General features: G+C 36.0%; 1 protein-coding gene across 12 annotated transcripts in view; it reads left to right on the top strand.

The window, feature by feature from the left end:
* Lrrc7 (leucine rich repeat containing 7) overlaps nucleotides 1–24,734 on the top strand; it is a 357,320-nt gene that overhangs the window by 34,669 nt on the left and 297,917 nt on the right. The window contains exon 2 of one of the 12 annotated variants that reach the window (XM_036190943.1): nucleotides 1,393–1,468. The exons of the other annotated variants lie outside the window; for them this stretch is intronic. Within the exon in view, the coding sequence (XP_036046836.1) occupies nucleotide 1,468 (1 nt within the window). The 5' untranslated portion in view covers nucleotides 1,393–1,467. The remainder of the gene's footprint in view (nucleotides 1–1,392; nucleotides 1,469–24,734) is intronic. 12 annotated transcript variants of the gene reach the window in all.

Genomic DNA, 24,734 nt, shown 5'->3' with positions numbered 1-24,734 from the left:
ATTTTTTTCTCTGACACAATGACAAGTCTATAAAAGATGTTAAGCCATATAACTCTAATTCCTCTCTCATCTGTTGCTGGATTTTTTTGTGTTTAGTCTAACAGATACATTGTATTTCACTTTAGCAATGCATATGTAATCATAAAATTACTTGAGCCTAAAAACATCATTTTCTAAGCTTTAATTCATCTAGGACTGAGCATTTCAAACAAATAAATAATTGTACCAATTAAATGAACAAAATCTTCATCATTTTAATTACTGTTATACACTGTTAGTGTGTTTTTAATTTTCCAAAACATACTTTAGAGTACTCCCTAAAGATAAGCCCTTAGTACCTAAGTTCTTCTGTACACAGTTGGCATAATTAAGTACATCTTGACTACTTCCTTCATCTCTTTACCCCACTTCTTAAAGATTTGGTTGGAATATTAACTAAGTGAAAGTAACAGTAGAATCTTCTTGAACTCCATAAAACCCTACAGCCCTGTCTAACACTGCTTGATCTAGATATTTCTCAGTTCTACAGATAGTGGTGGATATGTATAACCTGGATAATTTAATAATGGCCTAGAGATTGTCTCATATAAGCTATGAATGAAAGGACTTTATATAGATAGTATTTAACCTAATAAATTTAAAGTACATTTTTCTTTATTTCCCATGTCAACCATGGGTAGAACACATATAAAAGTCGAATGCTTATGCAAAATGAATATATATATATATATATATGTATGTATATATATATATAACTTTATTCACCCCATGGAAACTACTCTTCAAGATTTGATTATTACAAATGCATAGGAATATGTTAGGCTTGGGTTTGTTTTGTTTTTGTTTTTGTTTTTTTCATTATGAATGATACACTGAAGACATCAGCCATAGCCACTTCTTCATGGGAACTGTCCACATAAGAGCAGATTACTTGTTTCAAGATCACTGGAAATTACTAATTCAGTGTTTATAGTAGTGAGAACATTGAACTTCATTCAAATGGATTATTGGAAGTTCCTCTGATCTATAAGGAATAAATTGTATGATACTCTTAAAGAAATTATATTTGTATAATTTCCAAAATAAAGGAAAGCACACTTTTCACTCATCATTCTGTTAGTGAAGCATTAAAGCAGCAAAGGGAATATTATCGTATATGCAATCTTCTCATCTCAAGTGGATAAAGTGTCACTTTAAAGGGGGGGGATTCTGTCACACACTGAATTTGCACAGCCAAAGCTCAAATGTTTGGATGGTGTTTGGGGAATGATGCTGATAGGAAATGTAGCAACTGGCAGCTACTCTGTTCTTGCTTACAATGTTCGTTTAGATGCATTTGTTAATTTATAAGAATAGTTAATTAAAATTGTTTAAATTTTCTTTTTTTTAAAGGAGTCCGCCACATGAAAAGAATGCAAGTCAAAGTGCCCACAGCCTAGACGTCTTCAGAGACAGGAGTGACTAGCAAGTAGATACTATGATACTTCCTATGCCTAAGTGTACAGGGTTCAGTCATGTTCTTGGGATTTTTAACACTGTGGTGACCAAATAGTCTTGCAACTTTAAAGAGATACTTAGCAATATTTGTGCTAAGCTCTACTACACCAGAAAAATAATTAGGAAGAATAATGGCCATCGTGGGTTTCTGGAAACTCATTTTCTGTCAGTAATAATGAATTTATTTTTTAACATAAATGTGAGATTAAGTACTGTATCTTGCCCCAGGCCTTACTTTCATATTCCCAATTCAACATTTATTCAATCATAAAAAGAGTTATATGGATCTTCCAATTTCTGATGACATATTCAACCATGACCCAATTTACTAATTCCTGTGAAAAACCATTTGAGAAAATTATTTTGTAGTCATGCATTTATTTTTGAAGGTTGTATTTCAAAACATCAAGGTATTATGAAATGAAACGAAGGCACAGGGCAGTAGCTATGTAGTTACCAGAACACCCTGATATTTGCAAGAGATAAAATCAGAGATTCAATGACAAAAAAAACCATGCAATGTGTGGATGAATAGATTAGAAAGTGGGCTCCACAGAGAAAAGGGGATAAATAAGATTAAGTGAATGGCAAGAAAATTTTTTGAAAATCTCTTGGCTTCATGTTTAAGTGGTCAAAGTTGAATATCCTCTAATTTATCTTGAAAATTTTAATAGAATCAAATATTCAGGCCAAATGGGTTTTAGAAAGTACATACATCAAATATTTTACTGCAAGTAGATTTGCAATTACAAACTATATGTGTTAATATTTTGCACATATAGACACATAAACACACAAACATTATCATTTCAAGGTAAAAATTAGTGCTGTATGTTCTTAAGTCTTAAAAATAAGAGCAACAAGTTCTAAGTCTTTCTTGGTACTAATTGTGATTGTAATACATTTGCCAACAAAAGTATGTAAGAATTATGGTGTTATGAAATATTAGAAATTGAGCATAAGTATTTCCATATTTAAAATCTTATAGTAGAACACAGTTCTATGAAAGAAACTATAGAAAATATGTGATGTATTTGAGTGGCTTAGCAATACAGTGTTGGTGATATTTTGTTTGTGTTCTGACAAATAAAGCTTGCCTGACAGATCAGAGAAGCTGAGGAGCAGCTTATTACCTCTCTGGATCATCCAACCAAAAGGGCCGAGATTCTGTCTCCTCTCCACCTTATCACTACTGTCTCCACCCCACCTTGTCATTTCCTATCTCCTCTCTGCACAGATCTCCAGACCTCTATGGTTTACTAGTGGCTAGCTCTTCCTTCTGACCTCCAAGCAATCTTTATTTGTCAGAACACAAACAAAATATCATACAACAATACAGATTCCTAAAGAACTATACAAGTCAAGAGAATTATCTTCCTTTTCAATATCCTGTAAAAGTTATTTGAATGAAAAGTTACAGATGATATACAATTCATATATAAAGTTTATCAAATGTATATACAGTTGAGAGTACAGGATATGGAAGGAAGCATACCTAGCAATAACTAAATAAAAATAAATTTGTTATAATGTAAATTATTTACCTTTAAGGCATTTGCTTACACATTTAGAGATTTTTTATGATGGGCTGGCATAAAACCATACCTCTTACAATTTGGAGAGCTATGAAGGAATGTCTTCAAGATTTAGAGTCTCTTTACATAGTTCTCCTGGGCAACCATCATACTTAAGGGAAGAAATGGTGAAAGAACACTTATAAATACCTTTGTATAAGTACTACAAGAAGACCATGCCACATATCCAAGAATGCATGGGCAGCACAAATTAGACTTGATTTTTTTTTTAAAAAAGAAGATACCAAATTGGGTAGGGAGGGAAGGGAAGGTACGTCTGGGGGAATTGAGGGAGGGGGGTGAATACAATCAAAATACACTATGAAATTCTCCAAGACCAAATAAAATCGGGGCGGGGGTCACATGCACACTCCAGGTTCCTCAGTAGTTTTGGATGGAGGAGCTTCGACCAGGAACATTTAGAAAAGGACAGCTGATTTCCAATGGAGATCTTACCAAGGCAACTGTGTTTAGGAAGGTAAAGTCTACTGCCTCTAAACTCAGTAAACTGAGAATAACAACCATGGGGAGCTTGTTAGAGTCAGGCTTGTGGGCTGGATTACCCAGATAGAGCTTATGCTTGAAACCACAAGGATTTAAGCAGGCAAAAGACATGCTGCAAAATGAAAGATGAACATTACCCAGGTGCAGTTCTAAGGCTCAAAATCTAGTCATCAGGATTCTGTTTGAAGGAAGTGAACCATAAAATAAGAGGAAACCAAAACCAAAGAAGTAGCATAAAAGTCACTAGTATTCAAAGTTGCCAGAAAGTCCTTGGATGGGATGCCTGGCAGAAAAAGACTTGTCAGTAACTGAAATGAGTAATAAAGCCAATCCAACAGTGAGAAAGTGATGGTCTATGAATCCAATATGGTACCTTTGTGCTCTGGATCCTTCTTGTAAGGACCCAATTGGAGATTATTTAGATTTAACATGGGAAGTCCAGTTTTAATATTCTAAAACTTTCCATAATTTGAATAGCTAATTCAATTTAATATGTATTACTTAAGGAAACCTTACTTTCTGCTAATCCTATCAAATATGCATAGCCTATTATTATTTCATTTGTTAATCTCAACTGATTTCCCACATAAAGCTGCAAGTGTTTTGTTTGCTTCACACTAATTCCAAGTATTTCCTGCCACATACCAAGTGTGCTTCTAAGAATTACCAAGTGGATGAAAGCCTCAGAATCCTCTTCCCCTTGGTCATTCCCATATTTTTTAAAGTAATACTCAGTCATTGACCTGCGGAGAATGGGCTCAGAATAATTTCACTATTTTTGAATCCTTAATAAGCAAATATTATGAAAACAATATGAAATTGTGAGACTTTTCTACATAATCCTTTTGTTCTATTTCTACTTCTCCTGATCTCTCAGTGTAAGCAACTTTTCTAGCTGCAATCACTGCACTATTGATAAGATTATTTTAGAAGTTTTGTTTAGATAAAGATAACTCATCTTTTGTCTGCTTTCTTCCTTTTCCTAATGAAAGCAAAAATAATACGTTATATAAATAATCTTAACTCACTGTAGAAATTTCAAAAAATACATTGAGGTTGTTATGCGCAGATTGCAGAGACTGCCCAAAAGACCACCAGAGAGACCAAATCCTGTATATAAAAGCAAAGAGGCTTTATTCACGCTCCAGGGCTTGGTCCGTCTGTTCAGAGAGCCCTGAACTCAGGTGGGACAGAGTTTCTTTCATAGCAGAGGTTGGGGTGAGGGGATTTCCAGGGTCCAGGACCCTGATTGGCTGACAATGTATTTGTAAAACAAAAATAGGTGTGTGCTAGACTCAGGGACATCTGGCCACCTTATCTAATGGTTGGAATGTTCGGGATGTCAGGTACTTCCTCATCTCTGGGTGGATCTGTGGGTGGTATCAGCTTAAGGCTTTTCCTGGATCCTAGTGTTGCCTGCCAGTAATCCTGTCACAGAAGCTGTGTCTCGACCCCTAAGCCTGTCATGGCTGCTGTGTGGTCAAGCTATTTTGGAGCCCCTTCACAGAAGTGTTATATGGAATATTAAAAAAAAAATCACATGTGAAGCATGTAGATCATTGCCAGAATGAACAATTATATGGCTTATGGGCTGAGACTTCACAAATTATGCTTTTTCATCACTAATAAATTTTTAAAATTTTTTACAAAAAAATTTTAACTAATTTTTTAAATCCATTTTTTCCTGCTTTTTTTCAAATACTGCCAGCTTCCCTACAGTTAACATCTGCATGTTTTTCTTTTTGCACCCTTAATTCAGCTTGCTTGTTCTTGTATTTATGTTTCCCATGCATATCCTCTAGTCTGGCAACATTGATCTTTACTGGAATAAGTAGTTAGTTAATTTACACTTAAATTTACTTGCTAAAATGTGTCTTTGTGTTTTCCATGTTGTTTCTTATTTTCTTTTTAGCCTATCTGTGTGGGTTCCTTTTGATTTCTTTCATTTATTACATTCTTTCGTATTTTTTTATTAATTTGATATTTCTTATTATTTCAGTTTTTTTCTGTGTCTACCTATTGACTTAGTCTTTTCATTTGTTGCAGTTTAAAACAGTGACTTTTAGCAATTCTCTTATAGTTATAGATTCTCTTGAGAAACAGTCCATCTTCTGCTGCATCAAGACATGTTTCCCAAAGATCACTTCATACTCACTCTCATCTCAACCATCATTCCCATAGTCAATTCCAGTTATTTATATTTTCTGTTGCTCTTCATGTTTTCCTGAATGTCTGTATCTCAGATAATATCTTCTTTATGATTGATGGAACCTCTCAAGTGTTCCAACAAGAAATTTCCCACTTTTGTTTCCCTTGAAAATGTCACATTTTGTCTTCCTAAATTGTATCTAAAGACTATACAATTTGAGCACCTTAAAAAGTCATTCCATAGTGCTCTAGCTTCCACATTTTGGGTAGTAAATATCTTATGGTATTGCTTGTTTTCTTGTATAAATGAATGTTTTGTTCAGCTGTAAAGAATTAAATTATGTAATTCCTGGAAAATTTATATAACTGGAGACCATTGTATTAAGCCAAATATATATACACTTACTTTATATGTGTATTGATGGGCACCTATGCTGATTTCAAAACTCAGTTGTAAGGAATTAGTGTAATGAACAGTGATGTGTGAAGGTCTTGTTGGCATGTTGATGTAGCGTCCTTGCATGTATCCACAGAAATGACAAAGCAGGTCATATGAGAGTTCTGTTTTTGAAATTTTAGAAACGTCTATGCTACTTTCCATAGTGGATAGACTAATGTACACTTCCAGCAAGACTGTATGAGAGTCACTTTTCCCCTCCTTTCTCATCAGCATTTTGCTGTAAACATTCTCTGATAGCTATTCCAATGCAGATAAGGTAGAATATAATGAATTTCAATGTTCTTTTAATCTGTATCTTCCTGGTGGATAAGGTTATTTAATATCTTTTATGTGTAATTGGCCATTTGAACTTCATCCTCTGAGAACTATTTGCCTGTCCATTTTGTTACCCCATTTGTGACTGCATTGTTTAGGTTTGGACTATTTGGTTGTGTTCTCTGTTTATTCCATGTATTAATCCTATGTCAGATATAGAGCTGACAATGCCATTCTCCAAGCTCTCTCTTCACTGGATTGTTTCCTTTGCAATGCACAGGCTTTCTAATTCCATGTGATCTCATTTGTCACCATTGTTAACTCATTGTTAATCATTTCCTGAACTACAGAGTCCTTTGTCAGAAGTCCTTGATTATATCTGTATCTTGAGTGGTTTTCCTATGTTTTTCTCTAAAAGCTTCAGAGTTTCAGGTGAGAATTTAATTAATTTTTTGTTTAATTTGAATTTACTTTTATACAGGGTGAGAGATGGTAAGAGAATTCCAATCATTTCTATGTAGACATCTAACTTCTCCCACCTCATTGAAGATGTCTTTTCTCTGATGTTAGTTTTTTGTATCTTAGTAAAGAATCAGATGACTGTAGCATTGTGGTTTGATTCCAGTTCTACTCTATTCCTTGGTCTGTAAATCTGTTTTGTAATATTGTTGCCCTGTTTTTGTTGTTGTTGTTGTTGTTCCTTTTAGTTCTGAGTCAAATCAGTTCTCAGGGTACCCAGAGCAGAGTTCTTTCTACTGAAGATGGGGTCTTTCAGCTCTTCCAGGAATTTTAGAATTTTTTTTCTATTTCTGTGAAGAATGTCGTGGAATTTTGATGGGAATTGTATTAAATCTATAACACTCATTTAATATATAATTTAATATAGCTATATAACTTCACTATATTCATTTGCAAAGCCATAATCATGAGAGCTCTTTTAATCTTCTGGTGTCTTCTTTATTTCTTTCTTTGGTGACTTAAAATTGTAGCGATCTTTCCCTTTTTTGGTTAGATTTATTCCTAGGTATTTTTGAAACTATGTGAGTAATAATGATTGCCTGATTTGTTTCTCAGTGTGTTCATTATTGGTATATAGAAAAGCTTCTAATTTTTTGTATGTTATTTTTGTTTTCTGATACTTCATTTTGTGTTTGTCAGTCCTTAATGTTTACTGCCTTTACAGCTTCATGCCCAGGATCATATTATCTGCATCAGGGATAATTTAGTCTTTTTCCTTTCCTGTTTTTACCCTTTTATTTCTTTGCCTTAAACTACTTTTATAGTGAAGACATAAAGCACTGTTTTGAAGAAGGGGGGGCACAGGATAAACACTGGTATTTCATTCCTGATTTTAGTGGGAATGCTTTGAGTTATTCCTTAGCTAATAAAATACTAGCTATTGGTTTGTCACACATAGAGTTTTTTATGTTATGGTGCATCCCTTCTATTCTTAGTTTCTTTGGGTCTTTTATCATAAATGGATGAAGATTTTTGTCAAAGTCTTTCTCTGCATCTACTGAGATGATCATGTGATTTCTATCCATAAGTCTAATAATATGACACATGGATAATTATATATTTATTTATATTCTGAGTTACTCTTCATTCATGGCATGAAGCCTTCTTTGTTACAGTAAATGGACTTTACTTTGTTTTGTTTGCCAACATATAGTGGAATTGGTTTGGCATGTATTTTTAAAGAATTTTTGCATCCATGTTCATCAGAGAGATTGGTTTATTAATTTTTCTTTTTTTGTGTGCTCTTATCTGCTATAATAAGCTAATACTGGTTTCAAAACTAAGTTTGGTAACAGCCTTTCCTTCCTGGGATTTGGAATAGTTTGAGGACTATTGTGCTATTTCTTCTTAAAAGGTAGGTAGAATTAATCAGAATTTACATATGGCTTTTGTTAGTTGGGAAATGTTGTTACTACTTCAGTCTTAAATTGTTTATATTCTCTTGGACTATTTTTAGGTAAAATTTGTCTAGAAAATTATCCATGTTTTTATAATTTTCCAGCTTATTAGAATGTAGACTTTCAAAGTACAGCCTAAAGATCTTTTGAATTTCATCAGTGCCTGTTGCAATATCGCTCTCATTTTATTAATTTGAGTCTTCTTCATGGTGGTTGATTTGAACAGCAGTTTGCAAATCTCGTTTGTCTTTTAGAAGCACTGAGTTTTGGCTTTATTTAGTCTAATTCATTTCATTTCACTGGTATCTTCTCTGGTGTTTAGTAGTTCTTTCCATCTACTGGGGATGGCTATGGCTTGTTCTTACTTTCTTAAGATCCTGGTGCTTCTTTAAATTAGTTATTTGATATTTCTCTGATGTTTTAATGCAAGCATTCATGGATTTAAACATCTCCTTGGAGCTACTTTCATTGTGTCTGACAGATTCTAGTATGTTGTATTTGCTTTTTCATACAATTGTAGGAGGTTTTATAGTGTCGGTTTTTTTCATGACACATCCATCACCCCATCACATGTTGTTCCATCTCTGTACGTTTGTGTACTCTGTACATTTTGTTGCTGTTGATTTCTAGTTTTAATCCACTGTGATCAGATAGAGTAAAAAAAATTAATTTCCTTGCATTAGGGAAGAACTGCTCCATGTCCTAAAAGTGGTTTATGTTTTAGAGAAAGATCCATGAGCTGCTGAGGAAAATGTGTATTCTGCAGTGGGTAAGTGGAATGCCTGTTGAGTGCATGGATTATGACAGTTAGCTCAGTTGTTATTTTGCTAGTTTTTTGTCTATATGACCTATTTGTGAAAGTGGGTTGTTGTAATCACCTACTATTATTATGTTATGGTCAACTTGTGCTTTTATATACAGTAGTGTTTATGAGATTGGGTATGCCAGTGCCATGTTGTTTTTATTATTATGACTCTGTAATTTAAAGATCTGGATAGTTATTGCTCCAACATTTTTGTTGTTGTTGTTCAGGATTGTTTTAACAATATGGAGTCTTGAACAGTTTCATATGAATTTTAGGATAGTTTTTTTTTTCTTATTCTGTGGAGAATGAGATAGAGATTTTGATTAGGACTGTACTGAATCTATAAATAGATTTTAGTAAAATGGTCATTTTCACAATTGAATGTGCTCATGTCTAATGCATATCTACTGAATTCTACTATCCTCTTGCTATATGGTAAACAATATGAAATAATATTCTTTATCTCTTCCAATTTAGGTTTGAAATAGATTTTGTCAATTAGTATCAACTCTATACCTGCTTGCTTTCTAGTTCTGTTTTTTGAAATGCACTTTTCATTCTTTCACTCTAAGGCTTTGCCAATGAGGTACATTCTTGCTTATAACAGATGGGTCCTATTTTTAAGCAAATGTGTTGGTATTTATCCTTTGGTGGAAGAATTGAGGCCATCAATATTCAGCTATTACTGAAAGATATGTGTTAAATCCTGCTATTTGTATCTCCTATTTCCCACTTGCTTATTGACTGTCCTCATGGATTGCAGTTTTACCTGTGGCCTCATGAATGTGTTTACTTTTCTATATGTAAGATTCATTCATATCCTTTATAACTCTGGCTTAGTGCTCATGCATTCCTTCAGCTTATGTTCATCACTGGAAGTTTGCCTTTCTTCATTTGTAAAGGATAACTTTGCTGGGTATAGTAATCCATGTTGGCAATTATCACCTTTTGGAACTTGAAATGCATCTTTAAAGGGCCTTGACTTCTAATTTCTATAGCAAAATCTGGTGTTTGTCTGATTTGCCTTTATATGTGACTTGGTGCTTCCTTCAGTTTTAGACATTCTTTTTACTACAAAGTTGGTGTTTCAACTATAATTTGATGTGAAATGGTGTTGGTGGAAGTTTCTGTCCCACAAGCCAACTCCTAAATGACCACACAGAGTTTTATTATTAATTATAAATGCTTGGCAGATAGCTTGGGCTTGTTACTAAATAGCTCTTACAAATTAAGTTAACCCATATTTATTCATTTATGTACTTCCATATGGCTCTTGATTTGTTACCTCATCTTCTACACATCCTTCTTCCTCCAAGTCTGGCTGACAACTCTGCCCTTCTTTCCAGCATTCTCTCAGTCTGGCTCTCCCCACCTAACTTCTTCCTGCATAGCTATTGGACAGTTAACGCTTTATTAAACCAATGAGAGCAACACATCTTCACAATGTATAAAAGGATTATTCCACAGCAGAATGGTTTCATTGTGGGGCAATCTTTCCTGGTCTCATTTGTTTGGCATTCCAACTTCCTCCTCAACCTGAGCTATCTCTTGCCCTATATCTGAGAAATTTTCTGCTATGAATTTATCAAACATTTTAATGACTTTTTCCTTCTGTGCCCATGATTTATACATTTGGTGTTTTAATGGTATCCTATAGATCTTGTGTGTTCTACTCGTTTTTAATCTACTCATTTTTTATCTATCTTCAGGGTCTCCAAGCCCTGAAATTCTGTCTGTTGGTAAGGCTTTCTATATGACTTGAGCTTTTCATTTCCAAAATATTATTTATGATTTGTCAATATTTTTCTTTGTTGAGTTCCCCTTTTATATTCTATATTTTCTCCTCTTTTACATTCAGATGCTTGTATTCTGTTTTAATTTGATTAAGAATGTATTCTCTTCAATTTCTTTGAACATTCATTTACTCATTCTCTTGAATTGTTTGTTTGAGATGTCACTAATTCATTTGCATTGGAATCTACTGCTACCGAATCAGTCATTTTCAGAAGAGTTCTGTCTCTTATTTCCATGTTAAGATCCACCCACACAACTGGAGTTAGGCTTGGGGTTGGATTTTTTTAATTACCTGGATTCTTTGAATGGAAATATTTGCAATGTTCAAGTGGAACTTGATTGTAATAGGATTGAGGTATCCTTTCTCTCTTCTTAATTCAGGGCAGGGCATAGCTCAACTGCTAAACACTCAGCCTATATTCTAAGTACATAAAGTTGGATCTTGAGCATTGTCCCAGATAATGCTATCAATAGAAGTTACTACAACCAATATAGATATGGCCAACATAAATATATAGTAATAATCAATTTAAAACAAGCCCCCTCAACTCTAGCAGTGTGGAGGAAAACAACATAGGTAGATAACTAAAATACTAATTATGAAGGCTATGACTAGAAAGGAAATAAGTTAAGTGAGACTAGTGATTACTATTAGAGAAAAAAGAACAGAAGGGGGAAAAGCAAATGGAAATTTAAGAACAATAAAGACAAATGTGAGATAAATGGGCCCTGCCTAAATGTAGGATACAAAAGAAGGAGCTACAGAAATCTAGTCAATCCCCATCCTTAGAAGACTGAGTAGACACTTAGAGTGCAGGCCAACCTGTGTATTTTAGATACACATTTTCAAAAAGAAAAAGAGAGAAAAACCGGGGTGGGGGAGCTGGTCCTCTAAACTGAAATTAAATATTAAATAAAGTAAATACAAAAGTGAAAGAAAGAGAGGTGGGCGAAGTGTAGTTTGTATGAAGCTCCTTTCCTGGATACAGGTGTTGGACTCTCCCTGCAATCCTTTCAATAGACACAAGTCCTGGGCCTGTCTCTGTGTGTTGTTGGCAAGGTGATGGGAACCAGGCCTGTCTCTGTGAAGACCTTCACATGGGTCCATGTCCTGGGTCTGCTTCTGTGAGTTTTTAGAATGGCTGTGGGACCCATACTTGTCTCTTTGGGGTTCACTCAAATCTATGACTCACAACAAGTTTGTATCCTACAGTTCTGACTTAAATAATTACCACTGCATCTAACAGTATTCAGCAGGACAGCTCTAGACTACACTCTAAAAATACTTACTCTGGATCCCCAGAGTGAGCTCTGGAGAGACCTTTACCTCTAAAGCCTTCTGAATGTGAGATGGCTTTTGGTACTGTTCTGGTTGGGTGTGAAAAAAGATGTTCTCTATGGCATCCCTCTGCTGCCAGTGCAGCTTCAATCTTGACTTTGTTCTATCTACCTACTCATCCATCTACCTATCCATCATCTACCTATTCATCCATCTATCATCTACCTATCCATCTGTCTTTCTATCTTCTACCATCTTTCTATCTGTCATATATATATATATATATATATATATATATATATATATATGTATATATATACATATATCCATCTCTATCTCTACATCTCTGCTGTGTATGTCCTGTATATGTGTGTTCTTTCTCTCTTTTCCACTCTTTCCTCTTCCCTCCCTTCTCCCTATCACTTCTCCTCTTTTCCCCTCTATTTCCCCTCTCTTCTCTCATTAACTCAAACACTTGCTCTCTTTCTTGCTCTTGCTGCCCATAAAATTATGTTACTGAAAAGACATTGCCAACCCTTATCTTTACACATTCACACTGGGAAAATAACACTCTTGAGGACTGAAGCCCCAGGAAGGGACTCGAAACTTTCTTTCCTTCTGTTCTGCTCTGCAAAGTTCGCTTTGTGTCTTAGCAATGTTTTCTACCATCATTCTCTAGGTCTCTACTCCCTCTGTCATGGAATTCTTCACGGAGGTTCTGAAATCCATGCACAATATGGGTGTCCTCTACCTACTCTGGGTCTGTCACCATCTCACTGTAGTTTGGACTTGCAGTTCCCTGGTAGCTAATCATGCTGAGCATACTTGAATTTGCTTATTAGCTATTTGCTGGAAACATGTCTATTTAAGTTTAATTTTTCTAATCTGGAGATTTTTTTGTTTGTTTGTTTCTGGTTGTTTGCCTACTTTTTAATAGTCCCCTTTATTTTTCCTTATTCAGCATTTTACTATATGTTTAAGTGTGACTTTATTTCCATTTATTGTTTCTGCCAGTTTGGCTTTTTAATTGATGGTATCAAATCTTCCATCAGTTTGGGACATTCATAGCCATTGTTTCATTGGGTATTATTTCAATTTCATTCTTTCTGAGACTTCAACCTTAGCATTTCCTGTGGGCTCCCACTGACTCTCACCCTTTTCCTCTGCACTAGAATTTTCTCCTGCTTTTCTTTAGGTTGTTTTTATTGCTCTGCTTCCCAGTTCACTTTTCTGGATTTCTAATTTAGTTTTAAATTTATTTACTAAGCTCTGAATTTAAGATACTTATTAATCCAAGTCCACTTGATCTTTTATTATATTTCAGTTCTCTGGTGAAATTCTATTTTCCATTTTCCTTTAACTCATTATATGTGCCTTTTCTCCTATGTGTTTGAGCAGAATGATGTCATTCTTTTAAAAGTCCTTGCCTAATATCTCTGATGTATTGGTCATTTATATCTTTATTTTTAGTGTTTGTGCTCTTAAATTTGAGTTTTTGTCCTGTCTCTTTAAGTAAAAGACAGGATTTTGTTTTAAACCAAACATTTTAAAATAATTAACAAAAACTGTGTGTTTTATTATTTATAGTATATTGTTTAAAACTATGACCATTTGCTGTATTTACAGTTTTCTTTTTTCTTTTTTTTTTGTTTTGTTTTTCAAGTATTTACAGTTTTCAAAGCCCTCATCCAATTGAAATGCTCAGCAGAGCTAATTAGCACATACATGACTTCATATACTTTTTACTTTTTGTAATGAGTCCTTTGAACCTATATTCTTAAGTAGAGTTTTATTGAATGTCAGACATGGAGTGCATAAGATTTTACAGTCTCCAGGTGTAAAATCCAGGCAAGTAAAGTGAAGAGCATATGATATCTTCTAGCCCTTCAGATATTAAGACAAGCAGAGGCTAGAACCCCAAGTCAGTCCCAAGTCATACAGTTTCTGATTTTCAACAGGAAGCATGTGTGTTTAGTGGCATAATTCCCCTGAGGAGTCTCTGACCAAAGACTGGGACTGGGACTTCTTTCTGCTTTATTCAGAGGGTTGAAGAGCCCCTGTCATGATCCATTAGACAGAGAGAAGAGGCCAGCTAGACACTGAGATTCCTCACTTTCTGTTCTCACACCAAGCTCCCAAGATAAAATCTTCTCATCTCTCAGTGATTTGTTAGTCTGTGGACATTCCACAATCTATCCATTGTTTATAATTGCTGAATTTGAATTTAAATCTGGGTATCTTTCATTAAACATTCTCCAATTTATTGTTAGCAACATTTTGCCATCTAAAATAATGATATATTATATAGCACAAATCCTAATTGGTCTTTATAATTAAAAAACCAGAGCCAGATATTGGGGTAAATGCTGGAAGATCAAAGAAGCAGAGCAGCCAGCCACTAGAAAGACTTTTTACCTCTAGGAATCCTCAGACTGAAAAGGGAGCTGAGCTTCTGTCTCCTCCTACTTTATATCCTCTCTCTGCCCAGCTATATCACTTCCTGCCTCCACCCCCCTTGTGCTGGGATTAAAGGCATGAGATCCCAAGTGTTGGGATCAAAGGTGTGTGCTACCTCTGCCTGGCTCTGTTTCTCATTTAGATTGGATCAATCTTGTGTAGCCCAAGGTGGCCTTGAACTCCTGATCTTCCTGCTTTCTTCTCCCAAATGCTGGGATTAAACATGTGTGCCACCACTGCCTGGTCTCTATAGTTATCTAGTAGCTAGCTCTGCCCTCTGATCTTCAGGTAAGCTTTATTTGTTAAAGCACAAACAAAATATCACCACACTAACTAACTTGAATATATTTTATTTATTTAAAAGAAATGCATAACCAGTTATAGGCCTGTGGATATATGGGAATGATTTTAAAGAAATTATTTTTGAAATTGTTTTAATGAATAAAATATACATAAGAAGGCTTGGTATGTAGGCTGGGGTTCAAATCTCACATAGACTGATGTGGGGTTTTGTGCCTGTGATCCCAACATTCAGAAGTTCAAGGTCATTCTCTACTATATAGCAAATTTGAGGCCAGTCCAGGATACAAGAGACCCTCTCTCAAAAAAACAACATTGTAATATAATAATATATGTGATAAAGTATACAAATCAGTGATATTTGATTCACATTATTTTGAAAAGAGATGATTTTAATGTTAATAAGCAATAGCTCATCTATTCACAAATCTAAATCTTTTAAATTATATCAGCTGAAAAATGTCTGTCCCACTGCTATTGCCAATTATTTAATTTTGCTCTGTATGGGAGGTAACTACTATTGCCAGTTTGTGATATTAATATCCAAAAACAATTTTCACCTATAGGATAAATATAGGTTCTTATAGTTTTCTTTTTCCATAGATAAGATGTTGCTTTCCTACTTCCTATAAAATTTTGCATATCATATCTGTTCATTTTTTGAGCCTCCTTAGTGATATCTTACATGGCTCTTTGTGACTTCCACTGCTATCCTGCTCTGAGTGGCTATGCATGAGATTATTGCAACTATGTAAGTGCGGAATAGGCACATTTTGTCATTTTATGGATTTTGTAAAATTGCTCCTCATCAAGACTGTTTCATTTTTACCACTATTCATGCTGTAATGAATATGGCGTTGCACTTAAATTCTGGGATAGTTTCCTCCTTCACAGGACTGTGTGCATCTTTTGGTTTTTTGGTGTTCCATGTAGGGAAGGATCAGTTCCTTGCCCTGTCACCCAGAAGTAGGCTAGGCAACAGTCATTCCCTTCTGGTTTTCTCATTTTGCTAGATATAAAGCAGTGTCTTGAATACTGCTAATAGTCTTTTCCTGCTGAAGGAATGCAACCTTTCATATATCTCTGTCTGTCTTTTATATTATGTTTTGTTAGCATTTTCATCTTATCACTTCAAAACTATTCTGTGTATGTGCCATAGGCCAGCCTTATTTGCTTTCTAATGCACTGCAAATGATTCTCCAATAAATTTAGATTTCACTGATGTTAGGTTTTTCCTTTTAGTTAGGTGAGGCAAAAAATATATCTATTGTTTTTGTGTTGCATGAACTAGTTTTTATATACCTTTTCTACATATAATTTCTTTCTATATTTAATTCTCAGAGAAGTGGGATCATTCTTGTAGGTTATAATGATGGTGGGCTCCTAATTATTTATTTTTCAACTAAATTCACCATTAATGGTGAAAAACTCAGTTTCTGTAATGTGACAATCTTTTATCTTTAATCTAAAACATACAGTTTACTTTATGCTTGTATATAACTGTTCTGAAGACATTTCCTAGCTTAAGAGATGTCAGTTGGGGCTGGAGATGAATCAGTACTTGCTGCTCTTGAAGAATAGGTTCAGTTCCCAGCACCCATGTGGAAACTCACAACCACCTAAAACTTGAGCTATGGGACATTCTGTGCTCTTTTCTGTAGTCTGTAGCACTATGTGCACATAAACATTCACTTATTTTTTTTTATTTTAAAGGAAATATCTGTGATAAGCTTTAGCAGATTAACAGAAAATAAGGATCAAAGTGGGAGCAGAACATGGACAGAATTCTTTTCAATCACATCTAACCCCTGCCCTGATGTTTTACTGGGAAATTTCCACAAACTATTGGAAAGAGTATCTAGAAATTAAACCTTTAAGTTTTCTTACTAATCGAATTGTGCTAAGCTTAGAGACTTTTACTCTTTACTAGTCAGTATTGGGATATATCTAATAATTAAAGTTTATTAGCATAATTCTGGACATTGGAAACTCTGAGATCAAGTTATCAGCAGATTACATGTTCAGTTAGGAATTGTTTTGGTTTCCTCTTAGACTGCTGTCTTCTCTTGTCACCTCTGATAGTAGGAGGGGCCAGGAGTCCCTGTGTCCTCTTTGAAAAGGCATGAATTCCATTCATGAAAGCTGTGCCCTGAGAACCCAATACTCTGCAGAAGCCCTCATCCCAGTACCTTGCCTTATGAGACTTCCAACTCATGAATCTGACATGTTATAAATGTTCAGTTCATTGCAGATTAGGATCCAGAACAGTAAAGGCATATGAGTCATGAAACCATGGGGCCCGGCTGTTGTAGACACATGTTCTAAAGTCACATCACCTCATTTAGAATACAATGCCATTCATAGTAGTTTCTGACTGATCACTTAACCTTTTATGCTTTCTATTCCCTCAATTTAAAAATGAATACTGTTCAGGTCAAGAATGCCTGAATGGAAATGCTAGGGACATGTGTAGTGCTTTCCTATTCCGGCCTTCTTTATGTATTGTTTTGTTTTCATAACGTTTTATTTATTCTTTGTGGCTTTTACATCATGCATCTTGATCTCATTCATCTCCCTGTCTCTTCATATTCACCCTCTGCCCTTGCAACCTCCCTCCCAAAATAAAATAAAATAAAATTTAAGATAAAGAAAAGAAAGAAAATTTTCATCATGGAAGCTATAGTGTGACACAGTGAGACACACAGTATATCCTTTAGTCCATGTATCTTTACTTGCAAGTGTTTATTGCAAAAAGTCATTGGTCTGGTTTGAGGGTTCTGGTTTCTGCTACATTATCAATACTGGGCCCTCAGTGGGACTTCTCTTGGATATCTTGTTGTTGTTCTGTGTCAGATTTGGATCTGCAGGACTGGCCCCTTCACATGCTACAGCAGATTATAAATGGGGTAGATGTTAGGGTAGGCTAGCTCATAGCCCTGGTTTTGGGCCTGGGTGGTTGCAGGTCAGCCCACCAGCTCTCCCCAATCATCACCACCAGGGTGAGCTCTCTAGCACTACCCCAGACTAGTTCACCCTAAGCAGCAAGAAGCAAGGGTTGGATTCTCCTGCTTTCATGCCTTCAGGGCTGGCCCATTCACATAACAGGGCCAGCTCTACTGTGTTGCCCAGGTGAGGTGCAGGGCCACTCTCTTGAGTGCTGTAGCTAGTGAGGGGCAGGACCAGCTCTTTTGGTCTGATGACCTCAGGTACAGCTTTCCCACCTGCCTCAGGGAGTGTCAGGAGTCAGGGAAGGGCATCTCTCCCTTGCCATTGCCACCTTATGGCAAATGAGCGGTGGGGCCAGATCTCCCACAATCATTACCAAGGTCAGCTCTACTGTGCTGCACAGGCAAGATGCATATCATATATGATGCATGCAAGATCATATATATTTTGCACATAAATTGGAAGCAGTTTTAAATCATAATTTTAGTATACCCACCCACACTATGACTGCTGTGAGGTCATGCACAATTTTCTATTTGTGACATCATGTGTATACTCAAAAACTCTTAAATTTTGGATATCTGGGATTTTCAGCCTGCAAATGCTCATGCTGCCCTAGTACTTCCTCCTATAAGGAACAAAACAAACAGAATGAGCAAACCTCACCCTTCACAAGCAAAGCCCTTTTGCCCTTATAGGAAATAGGAAAGCAGGATATGAATTGTCCTGTCACACAGAGCAGAAAGACATAGGTCACACAGAAGAGAAAGAAATGCCCATGAGACATTTCCTCAGCTTTCCCCAGGGAAGAAATGCATTTTACACATTACAGAAATGCTTGGGAACCCAGGACATGGAAGAAAGAAAGCTAGTTGTCATTCTATGATAACCAGCCATCTCAGAGCTAGATCTCCCTGCCATTGCCTAACACCAGAGAACATCCTACTGTGTGTCACCAGTCAACAAAATGATGAAAACTGAGACTCTGAAGTATGATTTCCAATAATCACATTTTACACAATCCCAAGGGGGAAAGAGGCTAAGTCTAACACTGTAAATCAGAGACACTGGAATATCATACAGATCAAATAGAACAGATTTGTTTCAAAAGAAAAACACACATGGAGCTTATTTTTATTTGAAATTCATTAACCTGTTCTAAACATGTTCTGAAAGAAGTTGCTACTCATAATCTGTGAAGGCAATTATATAAAAAGAGACAAGAATAAAATTATTGACAAAGATTTCTCAGAGTTTGCAGAGACACCTCAGTGCCAATATATAACACAGGTGTCCATGTGGAACAACTATTATGCTAGAAAGGAAAGTTCTAGAAGGTTCTAGGAATCATAGGTGGGCTGCAGAGCTACTTGCACAAGAGAGGGGGCTGAAAACAAGCAGAGAGGTTGATATATACATGCTTGGGTCTCACCAGGAGGAGGAGGATTGGAGGCTGCTGCCAGGCACACACCCAGGCTGATAGCCAGGCCAGTGCTGCTCCCTTTCTGAGCCAGCACCCCAGCTCTTCATGCAGAGAAGTTCCTATGACAGGCAACCAAGTCCCACATCTGCTTTATCTGACTATATAGTTCATCTGTGCTAAACAAAGAACCAGATCCCACCCTGTGGCCCAACATCATCCCAGCTGGCACTGTGGAACTGAGTAAGAGGTTTAAATGATAGTGAGAACCATGTGCCTGAAGAGGGGAAGAAGCACTGAATGGATGGAAAGTGACATTGTTGAAATAAGCTCTCTGTAGCCCAAATGTATTTAGACCTATATGTAGAAGTAACCGGCTTATTAAATAAGAAACACAGAACCAATTGCAGAGTTAAAAACCACGAGGTCAGAGCAAGAGCAGAAAACCTTACCCTTCACTGCTTCTGCTGTTCTTCCTCTCCACCAGAGAGCTACCTCTGTGTGTCCTATCTTTTTTTTTTTTATAGATTTTCTGTTATGTTTTCTCATTGGTTGTAAACCCAGCCACATGACCTCCTGTCACTGCCTGTTTGTACAGACCTCCAAGTCTTCTATGGTTGAGATTGAAGGCGTGTGTCTGCCATGCTGGCTGTGTCCTTGAACACACAGAGATCTACTTAGCTCTGCCTCCCAAGTGCTGGGATTAAAGGCGTGCCCTACTACCGCTCAGCTTCTGCTCTGGCTTGCTCTGACCTCAAGGCAACTTTATTAACATACAAATAAAATCACATTTCAATACAAATAAAATATCACTATACCTATACTTTAATCCCCATGGTATTTGTAAAAAACACAAGTCACTGAGGGGTAGGGAAGTTTCTCCTGACTTTGCTGTGGTTGCCACAGTTGCTAAAGGAAAACCCACATGTTCCTACCTGGTGGGAAGGACCACTCAATCTCTACTGTATTGCTATGATGAAATGATTTTCTTGAAATAAATTAGATGGAGAGAGTATTGTTAAAATTATATTACCCTAATAATAAACTCTATAGAGTGATACGTTCATGAGACAAAAAAAAAATTAAAATCTCCTTAAAGCAAAAATAATAGAACAACTATGAAAGCAAAAGCTATGATGGCTTTGAATGTGGTGCCTTTGGTGTGGGGATTAGGACAGGGATAGACCATAACAGAAGGCAGAGTATAGCCACCAGAGCGATGAGGATGTCAATGGTTCTCTGAAATGTAGCACAGGAGTCTGGAGTGAAATGTGAATTCAGGAAATGAGTCTATAGAAGCAAAAAGAGTTTTGAAAAGTACTTTTAACAAAAGGTTATGAGAGTTAGAGTTTGTGAAGAAAGATATCTAATTGTCTGTGGAATCTGGTAGTTTCTGAACCTGGTAGAAGAATTGCATCACCTAGCAGCCTAGAAAATTGAGTGGGTCTTAGGTTGGGCTCCATAGATTTGTGTGTGGAATATTTCTGAGCAGCACTGGTGAGAGATAGAGAAACCAGGGTAATCTGAAGCTGCAAGAAAGCTTCAAGGATTCACTGTAGCTTAGAAAGTCCTTTGGAACAGTGATGGTGTGAAGTTGGGCAGCTGGGCTTCTAAACCAAGAGATCATATTTTGAATGAGGTGAGATTGTGAGCTTAAATGACAGTGCCCATAGAAGGGTGTCCATGACCATTAGGGAACAACCTTACAGCAACTTGTGGCAGTATGGATGAATCCATTCTGCAAGGGAGTGTGAGGTTCTGGATTCCTCAGAGCACCATGGGAAAGCTAAGCTTCCTGATACACTGTAAATTGGTGGTTTTCAGCCTTTCTAATGCTAAGACCCTTTAATACAATCCCTCATCTTGTGATGACTCCCAAGCATAAAATTATTTTATTGCTACTTCATTTTGCTGCTGTTATGAATCACAATGCAAATATTTGATATGCAGAATATCTGATATGCAACCTCTGTGAAAGGGTCATTTGACATTCCCTCAAAGGGGTCATGACCCACATGTTGAGAACCACTGCTGTAAAGGGAGTCATTACCAAGGCCTCCCATATTCTATTCATGTCACTTGGTGTTTCCATTTACCTAACTTCTCACTAATAGATCTTCACAGATAGAAGCTTTATTTATTTGTGTGCTCTCCAGTAAGGAGATTTTTTTATGTTTCCTGTTCTCATTGACCCACTGCTTTCAGTTTACCTAAACCACATGGAACAGGATAGGGTAAATTCATGTAGATTCCTACAGCCAAGCCTGTTACCATGTGTTATTCAGAAAATGAACATATTTTACAGGATTATTTTTAAATCAATTAGCATTAGAAAGGAGGCTTTCTGTGGATCATCTAGGTTAAAGATTTCAGAAGTTACAGGCTAAAGCAATGCATCATTCCCAAGCTGTGACTACATAGAAGACCCTGGCTTTGCATATTTTATGTGTGGCTTTGCCTTCCTTCAAAGAAGATGCTAAGTGAAGAAGCTGCAATTATAAATATAAAATTTTAACATAATCTCATGCTCATGAATATAGAAAAGGTTAATAAAAACTGTTAATCATTCTGGCAATTATTAATTTATGGCCGCTCTGAGTGTAGGGATAATGTAAAATAGTTCCCAAGAGGGATTTGAGTCAACACACACTTACACTATCCTATCACTTTTATTTTTTTTTACCACCCTGCATTTTTATGTCCCCTGTAGCTACTTAATGCAATGCTGCCAACTACCTTTAGTCATCTTCAATATGTACCAATGACAGTTTATTCATGTTTCAGATGATATAGGACCATATTTTGTCAGATTATCAGTAGAATAGGTTTAAATGTATTAGTGACAGGGGTTTTTCTGAAACTCTGAGGTTCTTGGGAGTCACTTGTACCCAGCATAGATGTAGATTCAGGAGGTGAGTTCACAAAAGCAAGAGAAAGCAGAGGAGGAGGAGGAGGAGGGGGAATATAAAACAAAGAAAGAGAGAGGGAGAGAGAGAGAGAGAGAGAGAAAGAAAGAAAGAAAGAAAGAAAGAAAGAAAGAAAGAAAGAAAGAAAGAAAGAAAGAAAAAGTCAAGATAGTCAAAGGCTGAAAAGGAAGAAGCATACAATAGCTTTATTGAGTTCTATTCTTGCTTTGGAAATAGCATGCATACACACACCCCAATTCCATCCATCAAATTGCCTATAGAATGTAATTAATAAAGCTACATGAAAGCTATAAACATACAGCAATGGAAAAAAAAACTTGTCTGCCCCTACTTTGAGATAGACTCCTTGAGAACAGGCAGAGTGGGTAGTTTCTGCTACATCAGTCTATCTGCCATCATAGAGAATCACAGGATTGGGAACAAAATACTTGACTCCCAAATCCAGCTACTTCCATGGTCATTAGCCAGCCAGGGAAAGATGAAAATTTTATCTCTTTCCATTTTACAGGAGCAAATCTTGATTATCCCTACTAAGCAGAACCAAACAAACAAAGGGAGACCTTTATTTGTGATTGGAGAGCTTGTAACTCTATTAAAGTCATTACGAATTGGCAAAGAAAGAAAAAACCTGGCATTCTGCAGCTCTGCCCAATGGGAACAGAGGGAAAAAAAAAACACTGAAAGGTGTGCTTGTGAGCTGGATAATGGCAACTGCGCAAGCTGAACTACTGTTTTACAAAATGTGGAGTCAGCAGAGACAATCAGGCATGTCAGAGGATGAGACAAGAATCACACTGCCCCATAGTCAGCCCTTGCAAACAGAGGCACCATGAAGCCCCTGTGCTCCTTTTTTGGGAAGGCAGCTTTTTACTTGATGATACTTCTGAAAAAATGTTCCCTTTGCTATCAAACAACAATTTGGAAAAACATGATGTGAGACAAAATGTTCAATGTCAAACTTAGTGAATGTGGTCTCCATCTGTGAATGTTAGCAAATCTATCCAAGAACTCTGTTGATGCATTCTGAAGACAGCAGAATAACATCAGATGCTCAGAACAGTTTATTACTGCTTATGAAACAGGAACCACAGCTGAAAAAGCCTGCTTATAAATAGTAAGAAATTATTTCTTACATGGAAATAAAGCATAAAGGAGGTCCTCTCTACTGCCCCTCATCTTCTACTTTATAATAAAAAAGAATGATGTCTTGTGACTAATTGTTTGGAAATACCAGAAAAAGTGTTAGATTTCCTTTATCCCATCTTTGAATCCAGTCTTTGAACTACCTAACACTTAGAAGATACAATTAAGTAGGAAGGAAAAAACTCCCACTTTAAAAAATGTGATATGAGTTATAAAACAATTCTAATTTTGGGATAAAAATTATCAAATAATTTTTAATATACTGATTTTTAACAAGTCCAGAACTATTAAGAGCAGCTAAGAGGTTTTTTTTTAATGAATTAAACATTTAACATTGTATCAAAGAAACAGACTTGTATATGTTTAAAATTCTAAAACGTGCATTTGTTCAAAGGAAGATACAAATTATTACAACAAAATCTCTGGTCACTGATAAATACCAGCAATTCTGATCAAGTCAAAAAGAATGTTCTACTAAATACTTAAAAGACCTCAATATCTTGCCCAAGTTGAATTAATATAAAACAGCAATTATTTTAAGGCCTGTACACTAGAAAATTTTAAAAAATGTTTCATGTTGATAAACAAAAGCCATAATCTAGAGAGGAATTGTATTAAGTAAATATATTAAGAGATCCATTTCTTGAACAAAATAAGGAGATGTGAGATTAATATATATTTGTAATATTTGTAATATTTTACTAAATGAGTGAAGAATTTGTTCTATCTCCTTATTTTGTAGTTTGGTTTTTATTTTAGACAGGATCTTGCTATAATACAGAGGGCACTTGAATTTGCAGGAGGCTGCCTATCTCAGCCTTCTGAGTGCTGGGGTCCCAGCTTATGCCAGTATGTCTGGCTTTATGCACCTTTTAAGAACAAAAATATTTGAATTACAGTGTAGATGTGAATGAAGATTAGGCTGCAACCAACATGCTCCTCTGAAAATACACTTCTGTAGAATGAGCTTTTTGGACATCACATGGGCATTATTATAGTGGCTAAATAGATTCTGGAGTCTCAGAATGGCTTTGAATGGCTCAGGAGTTGGGACAGAATCTGTGAACCTGAAAATGTGAGCAGGTTTACTAGTTTCTAAGAAATATTCCAGTTGAAAAAGTTTAGGTAAATTTTTTTCAGAAACAGTCATTTTAAAAAATGCATTGTATGTTTAGGAAGCAATGAAGTCAGATAATCCTAACAGTCTGAAACTGTTCTATTTATAGCTGAAGGCATATTTAGAAGAGGTGATTTGGCTTAAACCATGTGTCTGCTTGACAGCAGAGATGGGACTAGAGTCCAGATCTCC

Source organism: Onychomys torridus, chromosome 6, assembly GCF_903995425.1.
Source record: "Onychomys torridus chromosome 6, mOncTor1.1, whole genome shotgun sequence".
NCBI classification, from domain to species: Eukaryota; Metazoa; Chordata; class Mammalia; order Rodentia; family Cricetidae; genus Onychomys; species Onychomys torridus.
This window is presented reverse-complemented; position numbering and strand designations above follow the sequence as displayed.